Source organism: Geospiza fortis, unplaced genomic scaffold (assembly GCF_000277835.1).
Source record: "Geospiza fortis unplaced genomic scaffold, GeoFor_1.0 scaffold361, whole genome shotgun sequence".
Classification (NCBI taxonomy): domain Eukaryota; kingdom Metazoa; phylum Chordata; class Aves; order Passeriformes; family Thraupidae; genus Geospiza; species Geospiza fortis.
Genome location: NW_005054356.1, coordinates 4,561,849 through 4,573,503, shown reverse-complemented (window position 1 = coordinate 4,573,503; position 11,655 = coordinate 4,561,849). Strand labels below are relative to the sequence as shown.

The 11,655-nt window shown below is 37.5% G+C and overlaps 1 protein-coding gene across 3 annotated transcripts in view; it reads right to left on the bottom strand.

The window, feature by feature from the left end:
- Positions 1 to 6,776: 6,776 nt before the first annotated feature.
- Positions 6,777 to 11,655, bottom strand: part of PREX1 (phosphatidylinositol-3,4,5-trisphosphate dependent Rac exchange factor 1) — a 63,854-nt gene continuing 58,975 nt past the window's right edge. For all 3 annotated transcript variants that reach the window (XM_031059100.1, XM_031059101.1, XM_031059102.1), the window contains exons 38-39: positions 11,185 to 11,252; positions 6,777 to 8,986 (exon numbers count right to left, since the gene is read on the bottom strand). In XM_031059100.1, the coding sequence (XP_030914960.1) occupies positions 8,944 to 8,986; positions 11,185 to 11,252 (111 nt within the window). In that variant the 3' untranslated portion in view covers positions 6,777 to 8,943. The remainder of the gene's footprint in view (positions 8,987 to 11,184; positions 11,253 to 11,655) is intronic.

The following is an 11,655-nucleotide window of genomic DNA, read 5'->3' as shown; positions in this document are numbered from 1 at the left end:
CCTGCACCTTGTGGTGATTTGCTGGACCCTGCTGTGAGCTGATTCAACTTGCAAACTGAGCAGAAAGCATGCTACCAAAAGAATGAAGAGATTGCTGCTGAGTTAGCAAGCTGAACTAGTTCATAGAGAAGTGGGATGAGTGCCAAATCTGGCCCAGGACACACCAGAACTACAAGGCTGGAGCCCTTCCCTTCAGTTGCAGCGCCAAATCTCTGAGTATGTGTACACCCATGCTCTCAGGCAAGCCCCATTTGACCTTACATTTAAGTATACATGGCTGCTGTGCTGTGCCAAGCAGCATCTAGAATAAAAGAAAGATATTTTCAGGGAACTAAATTAAACAAAGGGGAATCTGTTGGTTTCTGTAGAAGTTCTGTTGAGGGAAAGACTAAATAAGAGAGAAGGATTTCCATGTTGCCAGATGTATGAATCACATGGGTGTCTTATGTCTAAACTGTTGAATTTTTGTGGCTCTGCAAAGAGTAATTTATTAAAAATATCTTCCATTTAAGACAGAACATTGAGAAGAAACTATAAATAGAAGAAAAAAGAAAATAAACTATTATTTTTATGATCTGGCATATTGTCATCTTTGTTCTATAGCATCCCCCATTAAATCATGCTGTAGTGCTTACTGCAGGACTGAAGCAGCTGTATATAGGGTGATCTGAATAAAGGGAACCAAAATCTCCTTCCCCTTACACAGACTATACTTCTACTGCTTTCAATAGAGATGTATTATTAAAAAAATTAGCTAGAAGTTTCTTAGTTCCTGTTGATGAGATTCATCTGCAGGGTTAGCTATTGATCTTTGAGTGGTGATTTTAATTTTAATATCAAGTGATGATTCCTCCTGTGAAGAAACTGGCTTAAATGCCAGGGGAAAAAATGCATCCTGACATGGTTTTGTGAAGCAATCATTTCTTAGGTGTTTTCAGTCCGGAAATGAAACAAAGAATGTCTCAGTCTTCCCTTTGGCTGTCCCATGCTCTCCACTGTTTTGTGGAAAAGAGGAAAAAAAATCAGATTATTAAAATCCTTTTCAATCTGCTCTTTCAGAGAATGTTATCTTCCTGGTTTTTTTCATTACAAGAGCTGATGAACTGTAAGAGATTGCTCAGAGAGAGAATTGAGCACATAGTCTTACCATCTGACTTTTAGTTAATCTTCCAAAATGCAATCCATCTGAGTGCTAACTGTAGTGAATGTAATGGAATATAAGGTTAAATTGAGAAACAAATCCTGTCTATAGGCCAGTCAATAACTGAATAGTTAGACAATCCCAAACCCCTGCCACTTTAATGTAATTGAAGTGTATGGAACAGACATCCTCTTTCAGCACCTACCAGAAGCAGCTTCCATTACAGGTGATAGCACTCTGAATATATTCAGGCCATACTGGTGTAAAAAGGGGAAAGGAGTGGGAATGGACAGTTGTCCTGCCTTTAAAATCCATCTTGAGGAGTTTTGTTTTAAAGAGATTGCAGTTTACTGTGTGTATCAGTTTTGGGACACACATGAAAGCTCTTAATATGTTTGAAGATTTTTATGGTCTGTCTAAAATTGGTGAGATTTAACACTTTTGAGGGTAGTTATGAGAAGTCTCTCTAGCTGTTCATCACCTGTGTCCTGTCCACATGAACAACAGAGTAATATTTCTGGAGTCGTATTATGCAAAAAATCATGGGAAGGACATAACAAGAAAAAGATATGAACAGTGAAATTAATTTTTAATAATCACCCTTACTAGTGTTCATTCAGTTGTATCGATCAAGAATTGCTTTCTGAAAACAATTTCCTATGACTGCTTAGGCTGTATTTGCTTATTACTCATTTGCTTATTCCTCATTATTATATTGATAAGTGGGAAAATTCATTTGGAGAAAGAGAGAGCGTAGGAGTGATTCCCTGCATTTCCTCTGGCTTTCAGAGGCAAGAAGCAATTTGGCCTGTTTGAGTGTCTTTCAACTGCAGTAAAGGACAGCACCAGGAGAACCAGTTCAGGGCAATGCACCCAACTAATCTGTGTCATCACTACAGGGGCTGATGAATCCTTACATAAAAAAAGCTGAGTTCTATATGTATCTCTTTTGGAAAGCTCATTATTTTATGCCTGTGTATAGCTGGATGGGTTTTGAAATGTCCTGCTGACAAAAACATCCAAATTATCCCAGTGGAGCTAACTGAATATTTACTTATTTTCTCCCTTTAGGGGATCCAACTACACCAGACAGCATTGCAAACCTGGGCTGCTGTTCTCAATGTCCTTTCAGCTGTAGATATAGGCAGCATAATTGCAAAGTGATAGTGGAGATTTCTTTGCTTGAAAGGGATTTTTTAGTTTTAATTCTGCAGCCCCTGCCATTTTTTAGAATCTGACAATGGAAATTTCAGATTCACATCTAACACGGAAGAGGGCACATCTAATTATTTGGAAGAGTGCACTCTGTCCTTTTATGAGTTTCCTTAAACATGAATCCAGAAGTAGATTTTTGACTGTGATAAACACTTTATACAACTTTAATGGTTACTTAGTATTTGGTTATTCTAGGAGGAGAAAAGCCTTGCATTGACTGTCTGCTGATCACGAGCAACCTTCTGAAAGACTGGCTTGGCCCAGCAGAAGAAGTTTCCATCTGAGGAAAAGATGACTCTCATTCTCTCCTTTTCTATTTTGACATGGTAATTTACCTTCTCTGTGTTTAATTTCTTCACACACACAGAGGGATAAGACTGTTTATCAGCCAGTAAATGCACAGCTGAGGTAGTTTCTATGGATTATTAATGCACAGGTATGCTAAAATTGTAGCTTTAATTACATTACTAATTGCAAATTGGAAAGTTTCCTAGAGCCTTTATCAAATAGAGACATAGTAAATGGGACTGTGGTTTTGTAAGCCATGGCAACTTGTCATAAAATCTTTTCTCCTGCCTGATTTTATGTCTGAAAAAGGCTGTTGAAACCAGCAGGGGTTTTACTTACTGCTGCTTACACAGATATTTCCATGAGATTTAATGTATTTCTCAAATTAATGAGTATTCATGAATAAAACTTAACTACTAATATGTGGTTTCCTATGGGTTTTCTTCATCACTTTGAGACCAGACTCAGATGAATCTGATCTCAGCTATTAAGGCAAATTCTAAACAGTATTCTCAACGTTTTTTAATGGTTATAAAAAACCAAACTAAAGGAAACTCACTTAATGAAGGGAGAAATCCAGAGCTTCTCATCAAGAACCTTTCTGGGGTATACACAGAGAGGAAAGTTAGGAAGAAAAATTGCTAAATTTGAAGTACAGGTTGTTCAGAGGTCAGACAATGCCTACACTGCCTGACATGAAGTTATTTCTCTGCTGGTAAAAGCCTTCTTGTATGGCACACACAAGAAAGGCATACAATATGGACATATTGCTTGTGTGCAGAGTCTCAAGGTGATTCAAAAGTGTTTCATGCCTAAACCAATAATAATTCTTGTAGTGTTTAAGACTCAGAGGCACCATGGAATTAATAAGGTATTCAGCTATGGTTTCTTTTCTGCTCCTAACAATTCTAATTTCTTTTAGGCTGTCACAAAATGCTGAACTAAAGATTCCAGGGAATGGTCTGAAAGATTTTCCAAAGCTTGGGTATCAAATTCAAAACCTGATTTTGTACCTCCAGTGCCTAATGATTTATTTTGTGTGACCCATACTCTGCAGCTGCTGATAGTTCATTTTCTTGCCATTAAATAATTTCAGATACTCATTACTGCAACATTCTTTTGCAGCTTTTTCAATTGCCTTTGGATTTTGTTATCTTAAATGACATTTTATAATTTTTCTTCTCACCACACCACTTAACCCATTTGTCAGATCATTGCTGAACAAGTCCTGGCAAATCCCAAGAGAGATGTGAGCAGTGTAGCGCAGATCACACCCATCCAGAGTGAAAACTACTTTGTTTCTTGTCACTCAAGAATTTCAATGCAATTTTAATGCAGTCATTTCAGTTAGAATTACATCTTGTTCTCATTTCCCATCCATACAGAGGTGAAATACCTCCCTACTTCATGGTTTTAGACTACTGCTTAAAAAGTTGAAAACTTCTGTTGCGTTTGCATTATCTGCTCAAACACGTTGGTTGTTGCTGGTTTGCAATCAACTCCATAACACCGATTCCACTGAATTTATTGAAACTTCACCCAAGCAGGCAGAAGAAATAAGGCTCAAGGTTTGTAATTTCTTGCAGCAAGATACACCATGTGTTGTACCAGCTCTAAAATTGCTTATTATTTCCAAAAAGTATAATAAGCTCCCTGAAAAATAAAAAAGAACTGATGGCCACATTAACTTTCATGCGATAATTTGCAGATAAATTCCATCAAAAACCCCAGTACTCAAGCACCTCTAATAATATGAATTTCATTTTTGCACATTAAAACTGTGATAAAGCCATACTAATTATTTTTAATTATCTCAAGATGAGACTGTCACTCATGGAAGTAATTATGTAAGTAATTTAAAGGTGGTTAAACAGTAATGCATCTTTCTGCATTGCCTTCAAAGTGCTTATAACTAAATTTAATTTTAAGCAGGATCAAGAAAATAATCACTGATTCAAACATTAATTACTAATTTTAATTCTAATTCATTTAAAAACACACCTATTTTTTTGTAGACTCTGCAAGGCATTAATTGACATTTCACAAAATGAGTCATTATTTTGGCAAGGAGAAGTATTTTTCGAACAGTGAATCATGACAACCAGAAAGGGCTGTCTAAGAGCTCCAAGGGAGCTTTGGCAGCTCAGTGAAAGCAACGCTTTTAGCAGCAGTTTGGCTTCTCCAGGATGACTGGAAAAATTGTGGTAACTCTCTTCTCTTCACACCAGCCAGAGGCACTGCTCTTTGCTTTCACTGCTGCCAGTGGGTGAGAGAGCTGAAGAAAGTGTGTCCTAAAGCAAAGAAACAGCTTTATTGAGACATGCTGGAACAGGATAGAGAACACTTTAGAACAGTTTAGAAGGGTAAGAATCAGGAGGTTTATTGCATTTTTTCTAATCCAGTTTGAAATGGACAGAGAGTCTGAGCAATCTGTCCAGGATTTGATCCAGGACCCAGAGCCTTACAACAGTAGGGCTGGTTTTTTTTGGAGGTTTTCTGTCTAGACCCTCTGTACGTGCTAACTTCCCTTGTTAGGAACTGGGAGAGTTACAATACCCTCCAAAATCGGGACAGATTTTTGGATGTAAATTCCTTTGGTAAAGAACTACCTTTTTGATATGTAACTTGTAAGAATTAAACCCAATGGCTGACTGTTTCTATAGGATACGTTAAGCTGCATTAATATATCAGTAATTTTTTTGATAGTAGATCTTAAGCCCCAATGAGATTATTACAACGATCATGTGCAGTAAGTGACAAATGGGTTTTACTACTTTTTTCTGCAGCTAATTCAGTTGCTCAATTTTGCTCACTCAAATCATATGCTTTGTAAACTCAAGGGTGACCAGGACTCCGCCTAAGGGAGTGTACTGCATGTTGACTGCATACAGTCAGCCTACATGTGTTACACTTACCAATTTCACCTCTCTCACCTTTCAGCTCCTCAGAGAACCCATCTTAGAACTGAAGACAGCTTGCATGCTCTTCTGCTGCACTAGGCACTGCTTCAGCCTTTACAACATGCTTCGCACAAGTTATTTCTTTTTTTGTCAAAGCCTGATGGAAGGAAAACTTTCAGCCAATATCTAGCCCTGATCACTTTTTCTCCTTCAGGCTGTATTTATGTTCAGTTTGAACTGTCTCTACCTTTCTCATTACTATTTTCTTATAAACCATCTGTTTTCTTCAATACCTAGCTACTGCATTTTCACTTAATTATTTGAACAAAGCAGAGAGGCCTGAATACTTCTCCATCATAACTGACCACCTGTTTCCTAGTCCAGGCTTGAGCTTTCATGATTCTATCAAATTGCCTCTGTGTCATCTTGTGACAAACTCTATGACAGGGTCCTTTTATTATCAATTAACAAGAAATATAACAAAATATTTTGTTCAATCTTCAACAGCATGAACTAATATTTGTGTGGAAAAATCTAATCCCACTAATTTCAGCCTGTTCAAAGTCCTTCAGCGCTGTTTTGTATGTGTACCAAGATCCTTTGCAAGACTAGTGTCTCTCAAATCAGCATCACCCCAGCCTGCCAATATATGTGCTTCAGGGGCTAATGATAATGTTCAGCAAACTCAGTTATGAGACAGATTCACAAGGAATTCCACTCACAGCTGCCACCCAACCATAGTCACCTCATCATCAAGCTGCTATAGTTCCCATGTTCTCCATCTTGACTGTTTTCCACATTTTCCACACTTCCACTGTATGAGATGTTCCAAATCTACAAAATCTGCACTTGTTCTGTTGTGCCAGGCCTGATTCTTCACTTTTAGCCCTGGAAATTCTGCAGACCTAATCTCTCTTTACTTGCCAGCTGGTTCATGCATTGCCCTCTTCTTTTTCCACTTGAACCTGTTAGTTCCCAGCACTGGTTCAAACGCCACAATTTTACATCATCAAACCAGTTTTTATTTTCTACCTTAACAGGAGTCTGTGGTCTCCCCCACAGCTTTAGGGGACTGCACAAACAGGAAGAGTTCAGCTCTACACTGTCAGTTTGAGCTGAAATCAAACCCAGCTTTCCCCTTATCACTTAAACTTCTGACTGCTCCCCATGCCATAACTGCTCAACAGAATGCAGGGAACTAATGGGTATAACAGAAAATGAGATCAACCTTCTTTCCTTATAATATAAACCAATTTTTAATAATAAAAACGTCTCTCAAGTTTTAAGTGAGAATAACACATACATTTCAGTGTAAAACAGTGCACAGTGTAAATGCCCTTGGACACCCTTCTCTGCATCTATGTTGCCAGAGGCTGCAGGCATGGGCCAGGATCTTGCCCAGGCCATTTTGCAGAGCACAACTGATGGGGACCCAGGCAGGACTCACCCCATGGGTCCTTTTTTACTTTGGGGTAAAGTAAAAAAGAACCCATGGGGTGGGGTTCCTATGGTTCTTACAGTACTAAGTACATTTGAAATTCTGGATTCAGAGAAGAAACATCAATTTTTTCTTCAAAAAGCAAATGGTAAGAGTAACTTTTCCAAAATTAACAAAAAGTGCATAGAAATAGAAATCTGCTCATCTGGTTGCAGTCCAGAATGGACACCCAGTACCAAATTTGTATGCCAATGCTGGCAGTCCATAGGCTGTCCTAGTTCCCTGCAACACGTTGCTGCACATCAGAGGAAATAAAAAAAGAGAAATAAAAGAGAAATAAAAAATAAAAAGAGAAAATAAAAAATAAGTTCCTTTCCCAAAATAATTTCAGTCTGTGAGAGAAGAAAACACATATTAAAAAAATTAAGAAACAAGATTCAGAACAAACTGTATCTCCTAATTTGCCATAAACAGTTTTGTGTTCAAGAGAAGATTAGAAAAATTAGAGAGGCCTTCATGTCCAAATGAAAACATCCATTAGTTTTTGAGTTGCTCTGGATGTTAACAAAATAAAATTACGCCCACTAAAAAACAAACAACAACACAAATAAAACCCCCAAACCTTTATTTTCTAAAATACACATTACTGCAAAGCGCTCCTGGGTTCCTTGACTGGGAGCTGGTTTAAAAGAGGCTGTGGAGGAACAGGAATGGGGAGTTTCTTGTACACCTGCCATGTTAGGGAGGGCTGGTCATGTTAAGGCACTCACTCCAAAAGAACATTATTTCTGTCCTGAGACTGCTGACATGCTTTGATTAGTTTCAGCCAGTAACTTGGAAAAAACTACAGTGCTTAAGGTAATACTGACAGAATGGAGAACAATTTTTCAAACAAGTAAAAATAAAGAACATTATATACATGATTCCTTTTTTCTTTTAACTTAAAAGCACCCCTAATACATCTTAATAACTGTATTAAAGACTCCTTAAATATTGAAGATTTTAAATAATGTAGATTTTTTTCAGTAAACTGGGAGTAGCTGTGTAACTGCCATTATATTGGTCCCATTTTAAACAATATAATTTTTATTTTCATCTTGTACATATAATAACATGATTGAAAACACATATTATTCCACTCCACATAAATAAGTATAGTTCTTCTGACCTGTTTTAAAAACTACATCTGTTGAAATAATCAGATTATCAGACTGTATTTTTTCTTTGTAAAGTTTTTGTAAAAATCCTATATTCCTCTGCATTAGCACTGATTCCAGAGTATATAATCACAGGGCATTAGTAAAAAGAGTTAATAAAAAACCTGAAAGCTACAGTAAGTAAAATGAAGTAATGATAAGAAGTATTACGGAATGTATACTCTGCAGCATAGAGAGATTATCTCACTGGGCTGAAGTGGGAAATTGCTCCAGAAGAAATTCTTTATGTTCCTATTTGAATAAACCATAGATTGTGCTATTCTTTCCTCAAGTGCAGGTCAGATGATGAAAAAGTGGGGTTTATGAAACTACCACTAAAGAGCATTGACCAAAACCTGCTGGCAGTTAAAGGGGTGCCAGGGGCAGTACAGGGAGAGAGAGGGGTGTCCAGCAGGATTTTCTGAACCAAGCCGTATCTTGAAGTCCACAACTTTCTGGTGGTTGCATAAACAAGTCACCAGGAGAACTGTGCTTTCTTGAAGCATAATGGTCATTTTCCAGGCATCTGAATGGCAGCAGCATCCATTCTTGTCTGTCGTGTTTGCTTCAAGAATTTGAAGTCAAAGAAATGCATGGATCCTGCATGGGCTCCAGGAGTTCAGAGGCAGATTCCTGATGCCTGGGCCAGCAGGTCCCTCTCCTCCAGAGCACAGCAGCACCATCGGGGTCAGTTTGCAGGGTCTTCGGTCAGGGCTCCTCAGAGCCGAGCACTCTCGTGGGGCTGCCAAGAGGTGCCTCTTACTCCTACAAATCCCCTTCTGTAGGTGGCTGGCACAACCTATAGAGTCTTAAGTGCAGAGCAGGGAATTAAAGATCACAGGGATAATGACAAAGTTACTGGATTCACATACAAAGGGTCAGCAGCTTCTTTGTTACTCTGCAAGCTTTAGTGGTAATGATGTATCAAGCATACACCTATTGTTAATCTTAGTAATTGGAAGTTTAGAAGTGCCACTAACCATTTGTTAGCTAAAGTATTTACAATCATTGTTTACAATATTATTTGAGACTCTTCATCACTTCCTCTTAATCTTGGTTCAATTTGGTTTTTCAACAGTCTCTTCTCTCTTTTTCTATTTCTTTTGATTTTAAACCCAGTTCAGCATTTTTCCTGAACAAAAAAGTTCTCCCTGTCATACAGGCTGGGATACCAAACACATAAAAGAACATATCTGCTTGTTGACATGCTTGAACAAATCTTAAAATTAATAATCACCTTCTCAGAGAAATTTTTGACTCACAAGATTAACAAATTGAGAATAGTGGTTAAACACATGTTGACCACTAAGCACATGTTGATTTGTCATTCATGTATGTTTTTGTGAGCTTTTACTTGGCTTTTTCTTCTTTACATCAGAATAAACTCAAGTCTTTTATAACTTCTCTTTCAAGACAGCTATTACAGATTTGTACTAAGAAATATAATCCTGGGAGTTAATTCACCAGATGTCCTTTTAACTTTGCTCAGTTTTGTTTTGCATTATGATGGAACCCAGCAGGAACACACATATCTGAGCTTTATTGCCCTGAAATAATCCAAGTAAATAGTTCTGGAATTTTCCACTGTGATTTAGACTGTACTCAAAAGAAAAAAAATGCCTGATCTTGTGATTTGTTTTTAAAACTGCTTCTTTTTGAAAGCAACATGGTTATGGCCATATCAATGGAGCCAAAGTAATGTGTGGCCATTAATATGGCAAAATAACTACACTGCCAAAACACTGATGGATGGCACCCAGGCCATGGTACAGGAGCCAACACCATTGTTTTATTTGTTTTTGAAATAGCAATTAAAATTTAACAGAAGGATAAGGTTCTAAATGCAAAATTCTACTCTTTTTAATGTCTCTGAGTTAATGAACCAAGACTGTTAGAGGGAGCATCACCAGTGTCTCTAAAGTTTAAAAACATTTTCTATAAACATTTTGAGGAGTGGATAGGAGAGAAAAAAAGAAAAATTAAAAGAAGGGCTAATATAGACTAACTCAGAAGTCTTAATGGGCGAATAAGATATCAGTGTTTAAGGATGTTTTCTTAACACTGAATCAATGTGCTCTTTGGAGGACTCGGGCACTACCGAACACATTTATTCTGTCTGAAGATATGACACAGACTTTGCTGGACCTTTTCTGATGCTGATGCCAGATGCTGGACCTTTTCTGGTGCCAGAATTGTTTTGCCTTCATGTAAAAAATGCCATTAACAACAGCAGAAACAGAAGTTTCTCTGGTATTTGTACAGACAGATTCTGTATATATCGTCATCTAAACCGTGACAAATTGTTACTGCCATTGTGGGAAAATGCTGTCTTACAGTTTATTAAAGAAAAATCTTTTCTCTCTGAGAGGTGAAATTGGAAGAAACTGACCAAAGATACTTTACTTAAAAGTAAATGTATTATTCTCTTGTAGAGAGATATGAACATCTCTATCTCCCATTAGATGCAGTGGGATTCACAAATGTACAGTACTATTCAAAGCTGCCTTCTAGACAAACCCATATATAACCCTGGGCAACTGAGGTTCCTTAGGGCTGCATTACTGTGTGGTTACTCTGACTGGAAGTGCTTGCTCTTAAACCTGCTCTTCCAGAACTAAACTATCAGATTCTTGAAAGTACACTACTGTATTATCTTTGCATATCTGCAGTCAAATTTGCTGTTCAGGAATTTTTCTTTCTAAACATTCCAGAGACAACTGACCATCACTAGCTTTGCCAGCTCCTAGAAACAGTCCAAATAAGATCAGCTATGTTTGATTCAGAAAATGCAGAAATCCTTGAATCTCATGATCTGTAAATTGTAAGCATCAAAGGTGATGAATCAATAGCGTGTACTTAGTTTAGTACAGGGAGAAAAAAGAATTATTTTTTTTCTTTTTTTCCAGCATTGCTACTAAGATCATCTTTGGTTATAGCAGGAACCCCACAATTTCTACAGAAACAAAATTAGCAATCAGAGAAAATGTATAATACATAATAACCTACCGAGGTGCATGCTGTGGCATTTGGTCCATCACTTTCAGATTCTTGGCAGAGATTTCAACCCTTGGTCCCTGCAGAAACAGAGAATTTATGGTACCAACAGTATTGATAAAACAAATCATCCTTAGGAAAAAATATTGTAATGGAAGTGTGGTTCCTATTCGAGAATCCATTAACTACTTTTAAAATATTTGGAATCCATTGGGTGGATACAATTATCATCTGTGTTTACCTAAAAGATAAATTAGTCCCAAACTACTTTACAAGCACTGCTGTCTAGCACTAGGTAATTTCTGCTATTTTAACACTATGATTGAGACTTGGGTTTTTTCTGCGCAGAAATTGTCTTAAATATTCTGCACATTCTCTCTTTTCTAACTATCAAGGCACACACAACATATACTGAGGCATAGGTTTGAATTGCTGTAGAGGCTGTACATATAAAAGTTAACTTGTTTCTCTCACACACAGGTG